This window comes from Oreochromis niloticus, linkage group LG6, assembly GCF_001858045.2.
Source record: "Oreochromis niloticus isolate F11D_XX linkage group LG6, O_niloticus_UMD_NMBU, whole genome shotgun sequence".
Classification (NCBI taxonomy): domain Eukaryota; kingdom Metazoa; phylum Chordata; class Actinopteri; order Cichliformes; family Cichlidae; genus Oreochromis; species Oreochromis niloticus.
This window is the reverse complement of record NC_031971.2, coordinates 41,698,111-41,721,700: the sequence shown is the minus strand read 5'-3', so window position 1 is coordinate 41,721,700 and position 23,590 is coordinate 41,698,111. Positions and strand designations below refer to the sequence as shown.

General features: G+C 43.2%; 1 protein-coding gene and 1 long non-coding RNA gene across 2 annotated transcripts in view; one reads left to right on the top strand and one right to left on the bottom strand.

The window, feature by feature from the left end:
* Positions 1-12,336, top strand: part of LOC102077504 (NACHT, LRR and PYD domains-containing protein 3) — a 42,128-nt gene extending 29,792 nt beyond the window's left edge. The window contains exons 5-7 of the mRNA XM_025908434.1: positions 5,881-6,054; positions 6,155-6,201; positions 11,204-12,336. Of these exons, the coding sequence (XP_025764219.1) occupies positions 5,881-6,054; positions 6,155-6,201; positions 11,204-11,745 (763 nt within the window). The 3' untranslated portion in view covers positions 11,746-12,336. The remainder of the gene's footprint in view (positions 1-5,880; positions 6,055-6,154; positions 6,202-11,203) is intronic.
* Positions 12,337-21,445: 9,109 nt separating this feature from the next.
* Positions 21,446-23,590, bottom strand: part of LOC112847224 (uncharacterized) — a 4,928-nt gene continuing 2,783 nt past the window's right edge. Inside the window, exons 2-3 of the long non-coding RNA XR_003220663.1 lie at positions 21,959-22,121; positions 21,446-21,859 (exon numbers count right to left, since the gene is read on the bottom strand). This is a non-coding gene — a long non-coding RNA (uncharacterized LOC112847224). The remainder of the gene's footprint in view (positions 21,860-21,958; positions 22,122-23,590) is intronic.

The window sequence follows — 23,590 nt, the reverse complement described above, 5'->3', positions numbered from 1 at the left end:
TTTCAACAAAAATTTCCCATGTATTTCAATGGGGAGACCCTTCAAATCCTCATTCAACTTACTCATTTTTAAACTCCTACTACTTCAACATACGTTGACATAGAGCCACCATTCAAACTTTAAAACGAAGACAAGACATTCAACTATTCAACTTGTATTTATCTTTTCAATATCTGTTATACTTTTGCTTCAGTTCCAGTTTAAGTTTCATGATGTTTTTTCAGCCGTTTCAGAATTTATAATGGGTGTGTATGGGACGGAATGTTGGGGCTAGAGTGAGGCAGCTCAACTGCTAGAGTGAGAGGAGCAAAAAAATTAATCTTAAAATATTTTTTAAAACTGCTGCTGTGTCCGCAGCGTTTGCTCTACAGGTATGATTTTACCCTCAAAACGTAGCCATCGCTGTCCTCTTTCATCCAATGTGTTTACTATTGTACTAGGTGTTATGGTTCTTTCATAAATGTCACCAAAGCACAGCCTCCTCCCTCCAACTCCTCCATAGACTCTAATGTTAAAATGGCTCAGAAGGTTCGTTTGAAAATCAGAAGAGCATGGTGTCTTTACACTGTCACCACGTCCCTATAATAGACTCCACAGGCATGAAAACTGAGAATTAGGTAGACTGGACATTGCTGTCGCTCACGGTGAAAGAATTTTGTCAATAGGACCTGTACTTTTCATTTGGGAGCGATTTGTTTCGACCTGACTTTTCTGTTCATTTTAAGCAGCAAAAGTGAGGCGCATGTCTGTGCGCGTGTGTATGGAGCCAGTGGGTGCGGTCACTATAGCAACCAGGCTCACACCTGCCTGCCTAACGAGCTCTGTCTCTCACTGTGCCAAGATTCATCTTAAACACTTCTCTTTCAACTGCTGCTGTGTCCACAGTGTTTGGTCTACAGCCATCATTTTACCCTCAAAACGTCGCCATCGTTGTTCTCTTTCCAACACTGTGTCTTTCAAAGCTCAGAGATGTAACGTTTTTAAACTGTGTGGATCCAAGTGGAGGGATCACATTCTAGTCATTCAGTGATTCAAAGAATATGAACTTTTAATATTCATTCAGATGTTTTCTGACTCTAAATTTTCTGTTCTCATTTCTTAGGTTTTCCAAATTTTAATTTAAAAATTTTTCAGCTATTTTCCAACTTCTTCTGTGTGAACATCAGCTTTCAAAAGTTCTGCACTTTTGTTTTCAGGTTAAAAACTCTGTATTTTCCAGCTCATTCAACATTTTTATTTTTAACTTAAAATTCAGCAATTAATTCATTTCAGTGCATACATTCAGATTCAAGCATTCACACTGCAGTTTCTTCAGAAAATGCACTTTCTAGTTATTCCGTTTTATCTATTCCGTACGTTTTTTGGCATCTATCTCCTTCAACACCATTCAACTTAGAAAAACCATTGAAACACCATTAGATTCCTCTTCTTTTGGACATGACTGCTTGTATTTTTCTCATTTTTAACTTTTATATTTTTTAAATTATTCAACTTTATTCAACAAAAATTTCCCATGTATTTCAATGGGGAGACCCTTCAAATCCTCATTCAACTTACTCCTCTTTCAAATGTATCTACTTCCACATACGTTGACATAGAGCCACCATTCAAACTTTAAAACGAAGCCAAGACCTTCCACTATTCAACTTGTATTTATCTTTTCAATATCTATTATACTTTTTCTTCAGTTCCAGTGTAAGTTTCATTCTTTTTTTCAGCCGTTTCAGAGTTTATAATGGGTGTGTATGGGACGGAATGTTGGGGCTAGAGTGAGACAGCTCAACTGCTAGAGTGAGAGGAGCAAAAAAATTAATCTTAAAATCTTTTTTAAAACTGCTGCTGTGTCCGCAGCGTTTGCTCTACAGGTATGATTTTACCCACAAAACGTAGCCATCGCTGTCCTCTTTCATCCAATGTGTTTACTATTGTACTAGGTGTTATGGTTCTGTCATAAATGTCACCAAAGCACAGCCTCCTCCCTCCAACTCTTCCATAGACTCTAATGTTAAAATGGCTCAGAAGGTTCGTTTGAAAATCAGAAGTACAGGCTGTCTTTACACTGTCACCACGTCCATATAATAAACTCCACAGGCATGAAAAATGAGAATTAGGTAGACTGGACATTGCTGCCGCTCACGGTGAAAGAATTTTGTCAATACAAGTTGTCGTTTTCTTTTGGGAACGATTTGTTTCGGGCTGACATTTCTGTTCATTTTAAACAGCAAAAGTGAGGCGCATGTCTGTGTGCGTGTGTATGGAGCCATTGGGTGCAGTCACTATAGCAACCAGGCTCACACCTGCCTGCTTAACGAGCTCTCTCTCACTCTGCCAAGATTCATCTTAAACACTTCTCTTTCAACTGCTGCTGTGTCCACAGTGTTTGCTCTACTGCCACCATTTTACCCTCAAAAGGTCGCCATCGTTGTTCTCTTTCCAGCACCATGTCTTTCAAAGCTCATAGATACAAACTTTGTAAACTGTGTGGATCCAAGTGGAGGGATCACATTTTAGTCATTCAGTGATTCAAAGAATATGAACTTTTAATATTCATTCAGATGTTTTCTGACTCTAAATTTTTCTTTTCTCATTTCTTAGGTTTTTTGAATTTTAATTTAAAAACTTTTCAGCTATTTTCCAACTTCTTCTGTGTGATTGTCAGCTTTTAGCAGTTCAGCACTTTTGTTTTCAGTTTAAAAATTCATTTTTTTTTTATCTCATTCAAAATTTTTAACTTAAATTCAGTAATTATTTCATTTCAGTGCATACATTCAGATTCAAGCATTCACACTGCAGTTTCTTCAGAAAATGCACTTTCTAGTTATTATTTTCTTTTCCATACGTTTATCGCCATCTATCTCCTTCAAAACCGTTCAACTTAGAAAAATCATTCAAACACCGTTAGATTCCTCTTCTTTTGGACAAGTGTGCTTCTATTTTTCTCATTTTTAACATTTACATATTTTAAATTATTCAACTTTATTGAACAAAAATTTCCCATGTATTTCAATGGGGAGATCCTTCAAATTCTCCTTCAACTTACTCATTTTTCAACTCCAACTACTTCCACATACATCGACGTAGAGCCACCATTCAAACTTTAAATAGAAGCCAAGACATTCAGCTATTCAACTTGTATTTATCTTTTCAATATCTATTATAATATTTCTTCAGTACCAGTTTAAGTTTCATGCTTTTTTTCCAGCCGTTTCAGAGTTTTTAATGGGTGTGTATGGGACGGAATGTTGCAGCTAGAGTGAGACAGCTCAACTGGTAGAGTGAGAGGAGGGGGAAAATTTATCTTAAAATCTTTTCTTAAAACTGCTGCTGCGTCCACAATGTTCGCTCTACAGCCATCATTTTACCCTCAAAATGTAGCAATTGTTGCCCTCTTTCATCCAATGTGTTTATTATTGTAATAGGTGTTATGGTTCTTTCATAAATGTCACCAATGCACAGCCTCCTCCCTCCAACTCTTCCATAGAGTCCAATGTTAAAATGGCTCAGAAAGTTTGTTTGAAAATCAGAAGTACAGGCTGTCTTTACACTGTCACCACGTCCATAAAATAAACTCCACAGGCATGAAAACTGAGAATTTGGTAGACTGGATATTGCTGCAACTCACGGCAATACAAGTTGTCGTTTTCTTTTGGGAACGATTTGTTTCGGGCTGACTTTTCTGTTCATTTTAAGCAGCAAAAGTGAGGCGCATGTCTGTGTGCGTGTGTATGGAGCCATTGGGTGCAGTCACTATAGCAACCAGGCTCACACCTGCCTGCCTAACGAGCTCTCTCTCTCACTGTGCCAAGATTCATCTTAAACACTTCTCTTTCAACTGCTGCTGTGTCCACAGTGTTTGCTCTACAGCCATCATTTTACCCTCAAAACGTAGCCATCGTTGTTCTCTTTCCAACACTGTGTCTTTCAAAGCTCAGAGATGTAAGCCTTTAAAACTGTGTGGATCCAAATGGAGGGATCACATTTTAGTCATTCAGTGATTCAAAAAATATGAACTTTTAATATTCATTCAGATGTTTTCTGACTCTAAATTTTATTTTGTCATTACTCATCTTTTTCTAATTTACATTTAAAACATTTTCAGCTATTTTCCAAGTTCTTCTGTGTGAACGTCAGATTTCAGCATTCACACTGCAGTTTCTTCAGAAAATGCACTTTCTAGTGTTTTAATGTTCTTCATTATTAAACATTTGTACATAAATAAGTGACATAATACTCAGTACTTACTTTCGAAAGTTTACTCTTCGGCTCCTCCGCTTCAGCCGTCTGCTGTATTTTTCGGCAAAATTATCCACACCCACCGCCGCGCTATGAATTGTGGAATATGTGGGATCACGAAGTGTACACCGGACCACACTTCAAATTTGGAGAAATCGCCGGCGCATTTGGAGTACACTTCGGATTGGGACAGCCGTCGTCGCATCGCTGTGACAAAATAGGTCTCAAAATGCATACTTAGAAGCGTGCGGTCGCTGGATTGGGACACAGCCCATGGCCCTTTCTCAATTCTCATGTACGCAAGTCCGTACTCGCGTTCTCGGTGAGTATGGACTTGCTGAGAACGCGAGTACGGACTTGCGATTTATACAATCGGAACACCAGCGTACTTGATGATGTCACAGGTCCAGAGTTTTTACTGCCATCCCCTCTTAATTTAACTGTGAGTAATATGTTATGAAGCTTAACTTTAATCTCAGCCAAACCGATTTACTCAGGAACAAATAAAACACTGAAATAAACCAACTATTAACATTTAGAAGTGATCTAAGTGACTTATTTATCATGTTTAACCTCAGCAGCAAAATCTCTATTAATAAAACTAGTGTACATGTATGCCTTAATAAAAACAAACAGGTGAGATGTTAGAACGCTTTTATTTTTATTTTAGTGGACACTCAATACAATAGACAGCTGCTGGGGTTTGGGTTTGTTTAACCTGAGTATCGAAAAGACCGCACGGGGGAGGGGTTAAAAACGATGTGCCGAGAGTCCGCTGTTCTCGCCGGCTCTAGTGATCCTTGACCTCGCTGTCTGCTATGGAGCTGGCGGGTCACAGACATCTCCGAAAACGTCGGAGCACATTTGGAAATATATGATATCTTGATAAATCGAGCAGATATTTGAAGCTTACACAGCTACACTCTCGCTGGAAAATAACTTAAAAGTTTATTTTGTGACCCAGAAAGAGTAATATTTAAAAGTTTTTAGCCGCACTCGTCCACCATTGCCGCGTTTGAGTTTTGGACGAAATGCATTCTGGGATATTTAGCTGTACCAAGTCCACACAAGTCACCACCGATGCATGCTTGATAAAGCAGGCGGAGCGAGAACACATCCGGGAATTTTTCGCATTCTTGGCTTGATGCGTACTTTGAATTGGAACAGTACTTGGTCTCCGACTGATGACGTATCACCAGTACACGAGAACGCAAGTACGCACAAGTACGCATATTGAGACAGGCCCCATGTCTTGCTTCACTCATGAGCAAACACTTTCTATCACAATTCTTCTAATAACTAATTGGCTCAACATAGCAAACTGTGTGAACCTGCGCCCCCTGTAGGCCTGGAGAAATAACATAAAAACAGTTCCAGTAGATACACAGTCATTCTGTTTCTAAAAACTGAGTGGTTATGAGAGGATGATCAACATATGAAGACATTACAAAGTTTTGTAATTCTTGTTTTGTACTCACTCAATGGAAATATATGTGTTTCATGAGGTGGATGAGTGACAGACCATAAAAATTATTTTCAAATTACTCTGGATGTGGCCTGACCATAACAGAAATGATACTAATATGAAATAATAATAGATATAATAATAGAAATAATATGTCATTCTTTATTTCCGGTTGTGTCCAGGCTGTCAGGCTGTCAGATCTCAGAGGAAGGCTGTATCTGTCTGGGCTCAGCTCTGAAATCCAACCCCTCACACTTAAGAGAGTTGGACCTGAGCTACAACCATCCAGGAGACCTAGGGGTGAAGCTACTGACTGCCGGACTGAAGGATCCACAGTGGAGACTTGACAGTCTCAGGTATGGACTCTACTGTTAAACTCACATGCTCTCTTGCAAAAAGATCCTCGATAACGAGGAAGCTTCTGAAGGTTCATTCTGGCTTTATTTCTTCCTGCAGCCTGGAGCATGGTGGAGAGCAAAGGCTGAAACCTGGTCTGAAAAAGTGTAAGCATGTTTTTATTCTGCATCATTACAAACTAGTCACATTTCTGCTAAATGTCTCTCACTACATTGGTGAAAAACTCAGCGGTAAACATGTGAACATGTGACATGTCACATGTTCACATGTTTACTGATGCATCAGCTGCTCACGTCATAGTATCTGTCACTCGTGACAACACCGTGGTAGCACAAGGCTGGAAGTGTCTTGATGCATGCTCAATCATCCAGGTAAGTAAATCTCCAAAAGTTGATTCTGTTCATCTGGACGTTTTCAGTGGGAGAAACGTTTTGTCACTCATCCAGGTGACTTCTTCAGTCTCAGCTGACTGCAGGTTTCCAACCTTATAAACAGGACATTTGCACAATGACTGAAACCAGCCCACTGAAGGAACAATGGGCTGGGAGGTCAGTTCCTTCATCATAATTATGCAATATCTCATGACCATTGATCAACAACCACTGATCACAGCCCACTGATCAATGGCCATGAGTACCATTCACAGAGAGTTGGGGAATGGCTGCAATCACAGCATTGTAAGATGGTGACAGATGTACCCTTAGGCCCCCTCCTCGACTCAGAGATGGTCTTTCCCTTTTCACGTAAATGGCCTCCTTGACTCCGCGCTCAAACCAGCGTTCCTCCCTGTCCAGGATGTGTACATCCTCATCATTGAAAGAGTGTCCACTGGCCTGTAGGTGTAAATAGACTGCAGAGTCCTGGCCTGACGAGGTCGCTCTGCTGTGCTGTGCCATCCGCTTCGCCAGAGGTTGTTTGGTTTCCCCGATGTATAGTCCTGGCAATCCTCCGGGCACTTAACAGCGTACACTATGTTACTCTGTTTGTGTCGGGGGCAGTGTTGGGTAAGTTACTTTAAATTAGTAACTTAGTTACATTACTAGTTACTTCTCTAAAAAAGTAACTCAGTTACTTCAAGTTACTCGTTACTTTCAAAGTAACTAGTTACTAGGGAAAGTAACTTTGGTTTTACTCAGAATTCTCTTGTTAATGTGTTGCTTCCGTAACTGGATACCCAGCCAGACTGCCAGTCTTCTAGCTTGCTTACTTGCCACAAGTGCACTGTGCCACCTACCAATAGAAAGGAAAAAATAATGTGCACATTTCCACGAGAGAAATCCCACGCCTGGACCGTCGTTGACCGCCGCCATGATTCTAGCCTGCTTTTTACATCCAACACAAAAAACTGCAGTCGTGGTGCTTTTGATTGTACTCAGAACTTGGAAATTCTGCCTTCTGAATAGGAAGATGTAGGTAACACCAGACTGCAGATGAGCTGCATACAGGGCTGGACTGGGACAAAAATATCGTCCCGGGCATTTTGACTAGAGACCGGCCCGCCATTATAGGAAAAATCATAAAGCCTTTGAATGAAAATAAACACTGTTGTGACAGTGATGTACACTGTTCTGATGGTATATATGTATCAATCTATCAATTGTTTGTTGTAAGACTCAGATAATTATTTTTTTAAAAGCGAGACATTTTAAATGAGAATAATAAAGAAAAGTATTTCTTTGTGCCCCCCTTTCCCTGTTAATGCCCTACCTGGCCCCATGGCAACACTTTGCTAGACCCACCCCTGCACAGTTACCAGTTGTCAGCTACGTAGAAAAGGATCCTGGTGTTATTTGTCTCTCAGAAACAGCTCATAACTTCCCTTCAACTCATTCATGTCACCTAACAGGTAAACCTGTTTCTCCATCACCTGTTCAGCTCTGATGATTCAGTAAGGACATCTCCTGGTTTCATCTGCATGTTTCCCTCTCACCAGATAACCAAACTGATATCATGACCAGCAGCTTTACAGCTGTGGCTCCAGCAAACATCAGCTGATACTAGAAATTAATATTAAATAAATTCTAACAACAGCTGATCAAGCTTAAACGTGCTGCTGTTGTTTAACGCGACATCCGCTGGTTTCCTCTTTCTGGCGCAAAGTGGGCGATAAATAAACAAGAGAGAAAAGCCGATCAGCTGATCATTGATCAGTTTCGTGACTGAAGTAGCAACAGGAGAGAATGAGAGAAGAAGAGGCAGCTGTGCAGCTTCAGCTTTGTGTCTTTTTCATTGTAGCTGAAGTCCGGGACAAACTGTTCCTTTTCACCTCAGTACGAAACGCGTAATATTTTCTCTGAATACGAGACGATTCTGTTTTTTACGGCACGGTTGGCAACTCTAATAATGAACCGTATGAACAAAATAAAGTTCAACATCAGTAACATAGCACCCACACAGCTGTATAGAAACTCCGCCATGCTAGCTAGCACGCAGTACGAAAATGTCAGCATACCGAAAATAAACTCCACCTAAACTTGGTTTATATCTGACCCGGATAGACTGCAGGTCATAACTTCTTACCTGAAGTTCAGTTCACCTGACACGCGGACCGGTGGCCGCTTTGGGTCTCTCCTCTTGCCTCCCTTTTCCTTCATCCACCTGCTGGCTTCCACCACTTGCTAATGTTATTGAATCTGTGGAAGCTCCGCGATATCCACCACACGAAGTAACGAGTAACGAGCCTATCTAAATCCCAGTAACGAGTAACACGTTCCTGATTTTGGCATAATAACTAGTTACCGTGCTCGTTACCACAATAATAACGTAGTTACTGTAACGCGTTACTTAATAACGCGTTAGTCCCAACACTGGTCGGGGGACCCGATCCTTGGGGTGGACCAGTTTTTGGTGCAGCGTGTTTTGGGGCCACAGAGACTCGGTAAAGAGAGGCGATCACTTCTATTATCCCCAGAGAGGGAAAAGATCAATTGGACTGTGGAAATTACTGACCTGCAAGTGTATTAAATACTGACTATAAATTGAGATTGGAATCAGTATTACCAGACGTAATTGTTGTTGCCATTGCACTGTGTTGACGATAAAATTTGGGCTGTTCTTTCTGGGCTTCTTTTTTGTTTGTTTGTTTTTGTTTCTATGTGTATGGACAGACTGCAAATCAGTTTCTTATTGGGGACAATAAAGTTACCATTGAACAGACCTAATACACAACAAGTAAACAGGTTTTATCAGACAAACTCAGGATAGTATTAGGAGAACACCACACATCATGAAGTGACTCTGCTAATAAGTTTAGCTGCAGAGAAAGCATTCGATTCTGTGAGTCTTTTCTGCATGAACTCATACAGTATCAGCACACTGGCAGCACTATATGATAAACCAAGATCAGTGTGGATCTGACAGACTCATTCTACCTACACAGAGGAGCACTACAAGGATGCTGCGCTCCTCCACTCCTCACCAATGGAAAAAAAAGGAGTAACATCTACTAAAGGAGAGCAGAAAATGGCCTTGTTTGCAGATGTTCTTCTGTTAGCTTTAACACAACCTACCCAAACACTCCCAAAATTGATGACCATGTTAGAATTTGGCTAATATTCTTGGTATAAAATTAATAGTATACATAAACTAAGGTTTACTTTAACCCATCAAAAGAACTAAGAATGAACTATAATTGGAAGTGGGTGAGTCTAGAATGAATGAATAGAATGAGTCTATTAAATGTTTGGGGGTTACCCTGCGGGGTTCTAAAATGTTTGAGGTTCAACATAAAGTCAGATGTTCAAAGGTGGAATCCCCTTTTTGACTTTGAGTTCTCGGATAGAGTCCATCAGGATGAACATTCTCCCACACATGCTTTATTATTTTCAGTGCCTCCCAAGATCGCTAAAACACTTTGAAGAATGGGACAGACTACTTTAGAGATATCTGTGGGAAGAGAGCCAGGGTCAGGTATAAAACACTACAAGGGGGGAAAGGGCCTTCCACACCGACGGGACGATTACTGCGCTGCCCAGATGAGACCATTAGTGCGTATATGTTCACTGTCCTACACATCCGGCTGGAAAGAAATAGAGGGGGCAGCTGTGAAGGTATTCCTGTTATGGCCCTCCTGGCTGATGGTAAACTCCAGGTGAGTTGAAGGTTTCAGAAAAGCCCTGTACTGGATTGTCCATGTAACGCCCTGAAAAGTGTAATTAGTACTTGTAAAGTAGGGGACCCAAACAGAATGTTGAGATGGTGCACCCACGATTCTGACTTTGTTCCCAACAAAAGTGACGACAGATTTGAGGCTCACATGCTATAATTCACTTCTCAGTTTTGCAGCTTTACAAAATAAGTATGGTTTAGAAAAAGCCAGACATTAATGAGACCAGCACAATGTTGTGTTTTCCAGACTTTATACTGGAATTCAGGTGTCTAAACAAGGGAATACAGACTATAAAAGGAAGCAGTGGGAGGCTGAACTAAATGAAACCTGGGAAAAGTCTGCCAGCTTCAGTGGACTTTCACAGACTCAAATACATGGAGAGAGTTCTGTTTGAAGATTCAGAGAAGACATGTGGGCCATGGACATGGCTGTGGACTTTGCCACTCGTGGTCTTCTGGGGATGCCATATTATTAGAGGTTACAGGAAGGAAATCCATAGTCACATAAAATGTGTTTGGTGTTAAGATTCCCTTTAAATGTGAGTGATGTACCACAAAAGTTGAAAAGAAATGATAAAAACTGTTTGGTCTGCTTATGTAAAAAAGCTATTACGAGGAAATGTCTGAAGGTTGAAGCACCTACCACTGAAGAATGGGTTACTATTTTGCGTGAAGTTTACATAATGGAAGAGATCACGTTTTGTTTGGGTTCAAAAAGATCAGTTTTACAGGATCTGGTCAAAACAGTCCGACTACGTAACACCTGTAAGATCTGACTTCATGTAAAACCACAGTACTTAACTATTGTTTGTAGCTAACTCTTAATTAAACCTCCACAGTTTTCAGTCTTTCTGTTTTTTTCCATTTGTCACAACCAGTGATGCTTTTCTAACATCAACAACAGAAATAAAAAGAAAATTACAAAATGACCAGACCATAGTCGGTCCCTTTATGTCCCAATAATAACTTGTTAGATTGTATTTATTTAAACATCACTGTCAGTCTGGTGTTAATGATGCTTTGTTTTTATCCCACTCTCAGATTTCTGTGAACTTGCACTGGATGCAAACACAGCAAACAGGAAACTCAAACTGTCAGACAACAACAGGCAGGTGACAGCAGTGACAGAGAAGCAGCCTTATTCTGTTCATCCAGAGAGGTTTGACGTCTGGCTTCAGCTGCTATGTACCTCTGGGCTGACTGGTCGCTGTTACTGGGAGGTTGAGTGGAAAGGATTTGTTTTTATAGCAGTGAGTTACAGGAGCGTCAGAAGGAGAGGAAACAGTTATGACTGCAGGTTTGGAGGGAATGATCACTCCTGGAGTCTGAGGTGTGCTGAAGATGAAAGTTTCTCCGTTTGGCACAATAACAGAGAAACAGCCATCCCCTCCTCTTCCTCCTCCTCCATCTCTCACAGAGTAGCGGTGTATGTGGATCGGCCTGCTGGTATCCTGACCTTCTACAGAATTTCTTCCGGCTCACCGATCCATCTCTACACTTTCCACACCACCTTCAGCAAACCCGTGTACCCTGGGTTCTGGTTAGTGTCACATGGTTCTTCAGTGTCCCTCTGCCCACTGTAGGAGGACGAGTCTTCCATGTGCGGTTGCTGGCAGAAAGGTTTTGATTTTGAATGTTGAACATATGAAGTATGTGTGGGGATGGTCTAACAGATGGCAGAGTGTTAATACAATCATGTGATGTTCTGCTTGTATAATAAAACCTGTACTTCATGTTTTATAAATTCTGTAAACATCAAAAATTGCTCTTTTTAAAATCAGTTTTCTCCTCTCTGCTTACAAACTGTGATTCAAAGCATACAATAAACCACATTATTTGTCATGTGTCATTGTGTGGTTGGCAGCTTTCAGAGGACACGGAGAGAGGAACTTCACTCAGACGGGTTTATTGTTGGAAGTTAGAGAACAAAATGGAAAAGTAACAGAAAACTCGGACTAAACTAGAGTCGAGAACCTACTGGTTGCTAAACCAAAGAAACAGTGCACACACATGGGACAGGTGCGATGATGATGTGACAAAGACCAGAGGGACACTCAGACAATAAGGACGCAGGAGGGAATCAGGGCAGAGAGGACACACCTGGGAAACGTGGCTGAAAGGAATCTAAATGATGAAACACAGGAAGTAATAATAATAATACATTTTAGTATAGTATGGTGCTCCAGGAGTATGGGGTGTTTGGCCCATTGCTACGGGAACGCCTTGGTGTTCCTCCGACAAGCTGGAGGAGGTGGCTGGGGAGAGGGAGGTTTGGGCTTCTCTGCTTGGGCTGGTGCCCCCGCGACCCGGCCCCAGATAAGCGGAAGAAGATGGATGGATGGATGGATGGATGGATGGACATTTTATTTATAGGTGCCTTTAAAGATCATCAAGGTCACCTTACATTAGTACAACAAAATAAAAACATAAAGGTAAATGAAAAATAAAGAACAAGCATAGAAGCTAAACAAGGTAAAAATAGACAAAGATGGAGTCATGACGAAGGGTATGCAATCCTGAAAAGATGGGTTTGAAGACACAATTTAAAAGTAGAGAGAGAGTTTGTAGCCCGGAGATCTGGTGGAAGTGCATCCAAAGTCTCGGGCAGAACGACTAAAGGCTCTGAGTCCTGTGGAAGTCAGGCGAGCAGGTGGAACAGACAGAAGGGAAGCTGAAGAAGAGAGGAGTGTACGAGAGTGCGAGTACGTACGGAGGAGATCAGATAAATATGGAGGACCGAGGTTATGAAGGGCTTTGAAAGTAAGAAGCAGAAACTGGAAGCCAATGGAGCTGTTTAAGAACAGCTGTTATATGTTCAGTGGATCTAATTCTGGATATAATACGAGCAGCTGTATTTTGAACTAACTGCAGTTTATGGAGAGATTCATGAGGCAGACCACAGAGAAGAGAAGTACAGTCATCTAAATGAGAGGTGACAAGAGCATGGACGAGTATGGCAGTACTGTTTTGAGCGAGAGAAGAACGAAGGTGGTTAATATTACGAAGATAAAAATATAATTTATATGTGCTGTGAAGGAAAAAGTGCTGTCCAGGATGACACCAAGACTCTTAACCTGGTGTAGCAGCAGAGTTATCGATGGATAATGAAAGACTTCTGGTTGGAACTTTAGTCAGTTTTGATTTGATGCCTGTTAGAATAAATTCAGTTGTATTGTCATTAAGTTTAAGAAAGAACAGGACGCCCACGAGATGGGACTATCAAAGTAAGAGAGGAAACAAAACAGACTCACAGGCCGTGACCCAGACTGGAGACACACAGAGAGACATGACACAAGGCTAACCTGAAACAACCAGAAAAGAGACATGGAGACATGACAGGGACCACAGATGAAGATAACCAAATATACTAACTCGCTTGTTTTAAATCAAGAACAATAATAACATATAGTTCAAAATAAGAACAACTGTGCAGGGAAGGTTAGGAAGACCATAAGAACAAAACAAAAAACAAAACAGTGTATTTTGCTTTGTTAACGTTCTGCATAAATAAAAATCACCACAATGTCTTGTTGAATCTGAAAAAGACTATGGTAAATCACCAGTTAAATATACATACTTATACATAATACAAAGCGATATGCAGTATGTATTAAATATTAAATATCACATTAAATATTGTCATGATTTTGTATTTTATAAAAACAGGAGCAGATGAAAAAAGTTTATTTGGGAAATTCATCACCTGCAGAAATTTCTTTTGAATGAATTGACATGTAGCACCTCAAACACTATTACAACACATCTGAGGCCAAAATTTCGATGTATGCTTTGGGTCATTGTCTTGTTGGAAGACCCAGCAATGACCTAAACCTAGACTACTAGCAGATTTCTGCATATTCTCATACGTTTATGTTTATTCATAAGTTTAACTGTGGGAACTGTGTTCCTGGGGTTGAAGGCCTGTCCCTTTCTTCGCCAAACATAAGCAACATCCATGTGCCCAAACAGTTCCAGTATAGTCTCATCAGGCCAAAGCACAGACTTCCAAAACTCATCTTTACCTTTCAAATTTTCACGGGCAAACCTCAGTGAGGCTGTGATGTGCTGCTCTTTGAGTAAACAGGTTCTTCTAGGACGATGCCGCTGAAGTCCACCACAATGAAGAGCCCTCCCAACTGTGTTCCTGGAAACATTCAAGAATTCAAGGATTCAAGGAGCTTTGTTGTCATTCGCATCACATGTTAACATGAGGTGGAACGAAATTATGCACACACGATCCCGGAGCGAAAAGACACAAAATAATGAAAAAACTGAATTTTTAAAAAGTAATAAATAAATTTTCTTTTTTTAAAACAAACAGAATAAAAGGTAATAAAACAATACGATAAATAATACGATAAGTAGAGTGCTACAACCTAAATACCAGTATGGAGTATGGATATAGAGCGTAGGTGTAAATAAATACTTTACCAGCAAAGGGCATGATGGCCAGCATTGATAAAGTGACGGTGTCAGTAAATGTCAGTAGTGATTAAAGTGCTACAAAAGCAGTTCTTGTCCATTTATACACTGAGAAGTCTCACAGCTTCTGGAATGAAGCTGTTTCTCAGTCTGGTGGTTTTGCATTTAATGCTCCTCAGCCTCCTGCCTGAGGGGAACATCTGTAGAAGGAGATGAGGACTGAGCTCTCCATTCCTGCATGTCTCAACCTCCTCAGGAAGTAGAGCCTCTGGTGAGCCTTCCTGATCAGGCTGGAAGTGTTGTTTTTCCAGGTGACGTTGCTATCTAGGTACATACCCAGGTACTTGTAGCTGGGTACTACTTCGACTGCAGATCCTCTGATGTGCAGGGGTGCGTGTGTGTGTGTCTTCCCCTCCTGAAGTCCACAATCATCTCCTTCATCTTCTTCTCATTTAAGCAGAGATTGTTTTGCCTGCACCAGTCCTCCAAGTGTTCCACCTCCTTCCTGTAGCCGGTCTCCTCATTGTTTGTGATGCATGCAACCACAGCTGTGTTGTCCGCAAACTTTACAATATGACAGCCTGGATGGCTGGGTGAGCAGTCATATGTAAGCAGCGTGAACAGGAGGGGACTTAGCACACAGCCCTGAGGGGAGCCAGTGCTGAGGACTCTGGAAGATGAGGAGACGTTGTGGATCCTCACAGACTGCGGTCTGTTGGTCAGGAAGTCCAAGACCCAGTTACAAAGAGAGGAGCTCAGTCCCAGAGTCAGTAATTTGTCAAGAAATTAGGGTCCTCAAAGCAGGTGTAGAGCTGGTTGTTGAGAGCCTCAGGCAGAGAAGGATCCCTGGGGCATTGTGTATCCCTGGTTTTGTAGTCAGTGATGCACTTGATACCCCTCCACATACTGCGTGGATCCTAGGAAGAAAGATGACCCTGAATCCTCCGTGCGTATGTGGCTTTGGCTCTCTTGACGCCTGCAGTCAGTTCTCTTCTAGAGAGAAGTGACTGCAGTTTGTGTGCATCACCAGAGTTTGTGTGCATCACCAGACCTGAAGGCGGCATCCCTGCCTTTCAGCAGGGCACAGACTTCTGCATTCAGCCAGGGTTTCTGGCTTGGATAGCACAGCACCGACTTGGTGGTGGTAACATCCTCCGCACACTTACTAATGTAGCCAAGAACAGCAGCTGTATACTCCTCCAAATCCAGCTTCTCCTTATACACCACAGCATCCCTGAAGACCTGCCAGTCTGTGCATTCAAAGCAATCCTGCAGTGCAGAGTCTCTGTCATTGGGCCACACAGTGATGGTTTTCTGTGTGGGTTTGGAGCGTCGTATGGGGGATGGTAGGCAGGGACCAGCATAATGCAGATGTGGCCGGAGAGGTCGAGGTGGGGGCGGGGTACTGCTCTGTATGTATCTCGCATATTGGTGTAAACACGGTCCAGCGTGTTATTTCCCCGTGTTGGTATGGTGACAGGTTGGTGAAACCTTGGCAAGATGTCTGTCAGGTTTACGTGGTTAAAATCCCCAACCACTACGTAAAAACCTTCCAGGTGCTTATTCTGAAGCGAGCTGATATTGTTGTGTAGCTCCAGAAGAGGTCAGGTCAGCAACAATCGTCTTTGCAGATGTCTGGGGTTCTGCAGTTGTTCTGCAGACAAATTCAGGATTTTGTTTCCAAGTTAGTTTTTCATAAACCATAACTCCCCAAAATTTTGTTTGAGACACTTGAGTAAGTTTAAAGCCCTTGATAAATAAATTTGTGCCTTTAATATCATTTTTTTATACTAAAGATAATAAAGTTAGTTTTATGAACATTAAGTAACAGTTTGTTAACTTTAAACCATTCAGAAATAATAGACAAGTCTTCATTTTCTTTTTTATAAGACCATCAAATTTAGAATGTGATAATAGAAGATCGGTGTCATGTAACACAGTGAGGAGAATTATTGAATTGATTATATTAATGGACCAACAGGTTCGACTATAGCAGCACAGTGGTGTGTTTAAATGAGACACAGAGACAGGAATGTGAGCAGCCGGCATTCGACAAAGTAAAACCACATAAAATTACCGATATTGGGTGCACCCTGGTAACCTGACTCCTAAACTATTCTAGAAAACAGATTACTCAAATTATTCAATGACCACTCAAAGGAAGATCTCACGCACCTTTCACATGTGGAGGATTTCACAGTCCAAATAAAACTCGTCCAAAGGGTATAGTCCAAACATTCCCAGAGTGTGAAAGAAAATAGGAATGAGAAAATGTCAGTCAGTGATCTGATGTATAACCAGCTGCACGGTGCAGCAAGGTGCAGCACGAATCTTCCATCCATCCATCCATCTTCATCCGCTTTATCTGAGGCCGGGTCGCGGGGGCAGCAGCCTAAGCAGAGAAGCCCAGACCTCCCTCTCCCCAGCCACCTCCTCCAGCTTATCCGGGGGAACACCAAGGCGTTCCCAGGCCAGCCGAGAGATATAATCTCTCCAGCGTGTCCTGGGTCTGCCCCGGGGCCTCCTCCCGGTGGGACATGCCCGGAACACCTCACCCAGGAGGCGCCCAGGAGGCATCCTTGTCAGATGCCCGAACCACCTCAACTGGCTCCTTTCGATGTGGAGGAGCAGCGGCTCTACTCTGAGCCCCTCCCGGATGGCCGAACTTCTCACCCTATCTCTAAGGGAGAGGCCAGCCACCCTTCGGAGGAAGCTCATTTCTGCCGCTTGTATCCGCGATCTCGTTCTTTCGGTCACTACCCACAGCTCGTGGCCATAGGTGAGGGTAGGGACGTAGATCGACTGGTAACTTGAGAGTTTCGCTTTTACACTCAGCTCCCTCTTCACCACGACGGACCGGTGCAGCGTCCGCATCACTGCAGCCGCAGCACCAATCCGTCTCCGGCTCCCTTCTCCCATCACTCGCGAACAAGACCCCGAGATACTTGAACTCCTCCACTTGGGGCAGGAACTCATCCCCGACCTGGAGTGGGCACTCCACCCTTTTCCGGCTGAGAACCATGGCCTCAGATTTGGAGGTGCTGATCCTCATTCCCGCTGCTTCACACTCGGCTGCGAACCGTTCCAGTGCGAGCTGGAGGCCTTCACCTGATGAAGCCAACAGAACCACATCATCCGCAAAAAGCAGAGATGAGATTCTGAGGCCACCGAAGCGAAAGCCCTCCGCCACTTGGCTGCGCCTAGAAATCCTGTCCATAAAAATTATGAACAGAACCGGTGACAAGGGGCAGCCCTGGCGGAGCCCATCACCCACCGGGAACGAGTCCGACTTATTGCCGGCAATGCGAACCAAACTCTTGCAACGGTTGTATAGGGATCGAATGGCCCGTAGCAATGGGCCAGACACCCCATACTCCCACAACACCTCCCACAGGACACCCCGAGGGACACGGTCGAATGCCTTCTCCAAGTCCACAAAACACATGTAGACTGGTTGGGCAAACTCCCATGCACCCTCAAGTATCCTTGAGAGGATAAAGAGCTGGTCCAGTGTTCCGCGACCAGGACGAAAACCACATTGTTCCTCCAGTATCCGAGGTTCGACTAGCGGACGAACTCTCCTTTCCAGCACCCTGGCATAGACTTTCCTAGGGAGGCTGAGGAGTGTGATCCCCCTGTAGTTGGAACACACCCTCCGGTCTCCCTTCTTAAAGATGGGGACCACCACCCCGGTATGCCAATCCAGGGGTACTGCCCCTGATCTCCACGCAACATTGTAGAGGCGTGTCAACCAGGACAGCCCTACAACGTCCAGAGCCTTCAGGAACTCGGGGCGGACCTCATCAACACCAGGGGCTCTGCCACCAAGGAGTTGTTTAACTGCCTCAGTGACCTCGCCCCCGGAAATTGGCGGGTCATTCCCCTCATCCCCAGACTCTGCTTCCTCCTCGGAAGACGTGTCAGTGGGATTAAGGAGGTCCTCGAAGTATTCCTTCCACCGCCTGACAATTTTCTCAGTCGACGTCAGCAGCGCTCCGCCAGCACTATACACAGTGCAGGTAGAGCACCGCTTTCCCCTCCTGAGACGCCTGACGGTTTGCCAGAATCTCTTCGAGGCAGTCCGAAAGTCTTTTTCCATGGCCTCTCCGAACTCCTCCCACACCCGAGTTTTTGCTTCAGCCACTGCCCGAGCCGCATTCCGCTTGGCCTGTCGATACCTGTCGGCTGCCTCCGGAGTCCCACAGGCTAACCAAGCCCGATAGGACTCCTTCTTCAGCCTGGTGGCTCCCTTCACCTCTGGTGTCCACCATTTGGTTCGGGGATTACCACCACGGCAGGCACCAACCACCTTGCGGCCGCAGCTCAATGCAGCAGCTTCGGCGATGGAGACGCTGAACATGGTCCATTCGGACTCAATGTCCCCAGTCTCCCTCGGAATGCTGTTGAAGCTCTGCCGGAGGTGTGCGTTGAAGATCTCGCGGACTGGGGCCTCTGCTAGACGTTCCCAGCACACCCTCACTACGCGTTTAGGTGCACCGGGTCTGTCCAGCGTCCTCCCCCGCCACCTGATCCAACTCACCACCAGGTAGTGATCAGTTGACAGCTCAGCCCCTCTCTTTACCCGAGTGTCCAGAACATATGGTTGCAGATCTGGTGATACGATTACAAAATCGATCATCGACCTGCGGCCTAGAGCGTCCTGGTGCCACGTGCACTTATGCACACTCTTATGTTCGAACAAGGTGTTCGTTATGGCCAAACTGTGATTTGCACAGAAGTCCAATAACAAAACACCGCTCGGATTCAGATCAGGGAGGCCGTTCCTCCCAATCACGCCCCTCCAGGTCTCGCTGTTGTTACCCACGTGAGCATTGAAGTCTCCCAGCAGGACAACAGAGTCTCCAGATGGGGCACCTTCCAGCACCCCCCCCAGGGACTCTAAGAAGGCTGGGTACTCTGAACTGCCACTCGGCGCATAAGCGCAGATGACAGTCAGGACCCGTTCCCCGACCCTAAGGCGCAGGGAACAAACCCTCTCATCCACCGGGAAAAACCCCAACGTACTGGCAGCAAGCCGAGGGGATATTAGAATACCCACCCCAGCCCGCCGCCTCTCACCAGGGGCAACTCCAGACTGAGACAGAGTCCAGCCCCTCTCCAGGAGACTGGTTCCAGAGCCCAAGCCATGCGTAGAGGTGAGCCCGACTACATCTAGCCGGTACCTCTCAACCTCACGCACTAATTCAGGCTCCTTCCCCACCAGAGAGGTGACATTCCATGTCCCTATTGCCAGTCTTGGCAGCCGGGGATCAGACCGCCAGGGCCTCCGCTCCTGGCCGCCGCCCAGCACACAATGCACCCGACCCCTATGGCGCCTCCTGCGGGTGGTGGGCCTGTGGGAGGATGGGCCCATGTCTCCTCTTCGGGCTGTGCCCGGCCGGGCCCCATGGACTAAGGCCCGGCCACCAGACGCTCGCCCTCGGGCACCCTCCCCGGGCCTGGCTCCAGGGCGGGGCCCCAGTAACCCTATCCCGGGCAGGGTAAACTGTTCCCTCGATATTCTCTTCATAAGGGTCTTCTGAATCGCTCTTTGTCTGGTCCCTCACCCAAGACCAATTTGCCATGGGAGACCCTACCAGGGGGCAAAAGCCCCCAGACAACATAGCCCCTGGGATCCCTGGGACACACAAACCCCTCCACCACGATAAGGTAGCGATTCACGGAGAGGGCAGAATCTTCAAGTGGAAAAAAAGGGAACCTCAGTGTCTCTTAGTCCAGGTGGGAAGGTTGGAGGAATCCACCTCAGGAGGAATCCAGCATACAAAAACCTGACCTATCAACAGACAGGATGAGAAGAGTTTAATTACGCTGTTCGTAATTTGTTCGTACTTTGTAATTAAAATACTCAAATTTGCAAAAATAATACATTTCTGTTGTACAAGCTATGCATTGCTGCAATGTTTTATTAAAACAAGTATCTAAGTTGAGTTATTGCATATGCAACAATTAATAACCAAATTATTCAGATGAATGCAGTTATTCAACAATAAAGTGCAAATGGTATGTGCTCACCGATCTCAGTGTATCATGCTTGAAGACAGCGGTATGGTGTCTCTCTGTAACATACACAGTAATGATGACATTTCAACGTAAATAAAAATAAACATAAGTTGTATTGGAAGCAGAATTAGATGAACTTTCAGGCAACTGATAACTGATAACGAGGGCTAACAATTTAGCTCCATGTGGTGCTCTTTAAAGTGGCTATAAGAGGGACTACGTTTTTATAGACATTTTTTAAATCATTAATCTAAACCAAAAATAAGAGAGGGCCCAAAATGGAACCTTGGGGAACCCCACATACAAGTTTAGCTCTATTGGAATTCTGGTTATTAACAGAGAGACGCTGTTCTCTTTCAAAAGGGTAACTAACCATTTAAGAACAATATTTTCAATTCCAATTTTAATTAGTTTGTTAAGAGAATTTTAAAATGAACTGTGTCAAATGCCTTTGACAAATCTAGGAATATACCAAGGGAATATTTTTTTTTATCATCTAAATCTGTTGTAATCTTATCTACAAGCTCTAGAAGGCCCATGTCTGTAGATATTTTTTTCTATAAATGCATACAGGTGATTATACAATAATGTCCTGATCAAAAGTTTAAGACCACCTGAAAAATTACCAAAAATTATATTTTTCATGGTTGGATCTCAACAAGGTTCCAAGCAGAGCTTTAACATGCAACAAGAAGAAATGGGAGTGAGACAAAACATTTTTTTGATCATTCATTTTATTAAAAACAACGCTTAAACTGAAACAGGCTGTTTTACAGCTGATCAAAGTTTAGGACCACATGCCTTTAAAAGCCCAAATCTGTGCAAAAATGTGGACTCATTGTCATTTCCTGTCAGGTAGTCACACTGTCGTGACGTTACTGCAAAGACAAAAAAACGTTCCTTTTTTGAACGTGGTCAGGTTGTTGAACTGCATAAGCAGGTTCTCTCACAGCACGCCATCGCTGCTGAGGTGGGATGCAGTGAGACGCTCATTTGGAATTTCTTAAATGATCCTGAGGGTTATGGAACAAAAGAGTCAAGTGGAAGACCCAAAAATATTCACCAGCACTGAGCCGGAGGATCCAGTTGGCTGTTCGTCAAGACACTGGATGATCCTCGACCCAAATTAAGGCTGGTGCGGACTGCAGCCCCATAACCATCTGAGACTGAAGGTCTTCAAAAACAAAACACGTCTTCAAAGGCCTCGTCTCCTTGAACGGCACAGAACTGACCTTTTGGACCAAACATGGGACACTGAAAGGTGGAAGAAAGTTTGATTCTGTCATGAGAACAAATGTAACCTTGATGGTCCTGATGGTTTCCAACATTACTGGCATGACAAACAGATACTACCTGAGGCGTTTTCTACGCCCACAGTGGAGGGGGTGCCATAATGGTCTGGGGTGTTTTTTCCTTCAGAGGAACAGTGGAGCTTCAGGAGGTGCAGGGGCGTCAAACGGCTGCTGGCTGTGTCCAGATGTTGCAGAGAGCATCCCTCATGACTGAGGGCCCTCATCTGTGTGGTAACGACAGGGTTTATCAACAGGACAACGTTACAGTACACAATGCTGCAGGACTTCTTCCAGGAGACTAACATCACTCTTTTAGACCATCCTGCCTGTTCCCCTGATCTAAATCCAGCTGAGAACCTTTGGGGATGGATGGCAAGGGAAGTTTACAGAAATGGACAACAGTTCCAGACAGTAGATGCCCTTCGTGCACCCGTCTGTTCCCCCTCACCTCATGGAAACGCTTGCATCAAGCACGCTGCAACGAATTCTTGAAGTGATCAACAACAACGGTGGAGCTGCTCATGACTGAGTTCATGTTTGGAACTTTGATTTCTGTTTTAGGGAGTTTACGGGTGAATTTGGAGATGTGGTCCTCAGCTGTCAGTTTAAGCGTTGTTTTTAATAAAATGAATGATCAACAAAATGTTTTGTCTCACTCCCATTTCTTCTTGTTGCATGTTGAAGCTCTACTTGGAACCTTGTTGAGATCCAACCATGCAAAATAGGATTTTTTGCCATTTTTCAGGTGGTCTTAAACTTCGGGACTGTACTATTATTATCAGACAGATGTTTTGAAATTCTTGTGTAAACTAATTTTTTAAGTACTTTGGAAAACACAGGCAACACAGAAATAGGCCAATAGTTATTAAAGAAGCTAGCATACCCAGATTTGAATAGAGGAGTTCCTTTAGCTACTTTTAAATCCCTATGTACAGTACTTGTTTCTAAAGACAAAGAAAGAACATGTGTAAAGGGTTCAATAATATGTTGTGCTACTTTCTTAATAAGACTAGCTCTTATTAAACGTCTTTCATTTTTAGTGTTTTTTGCAAATCCTGAGTACGAGTTGGAGGGTCAGACACAGCGAAACAAGAATAAATGTGATAAACATCGTTGCAAACAGGACTGGGTGATAAGACAATGTTTTTAGCTAATGAAAGGTCAATATTGGTAAAAACATCACTGAAACCATATTTCTATATATCAAGCAGATTAATGAAATTCTTAACGCCATCAGATGGTTGAGATGGAATAACCTCCAGACAAGTTTCTTTATTCATCGGTTCATTAATGACATTCATGTGTTAACAGTTTTACACATTTTCCTGACTTTTCAGAATAATAATGTTTGTTAGCTTGTTTTAATATTTGAGTAAACTAATTTTTATATTTTTTATAATGTGAAATATCAAAGGGAGTAGGACTGAAAAGAGATTTCTTTGTATTTGTAATAATGGAAGATGTTTTAATATCTGATGTAATCCATGGTTTAGAAATTTATTTTTGGTTGGTTTAGAACAAAACGCATAAATATATTTATAGATGTATTATAAATTTGAGTATTTTTTTTTATTTAGAAATATTAGTAAAAAACTCAACTAGAAGAAGATGATCTGAGACGTTAGTAAGTACTGGACCAAAATTCATTGAATTAATAAAGTAATTTGTTAACACTCTGGAATAATCGGATGTT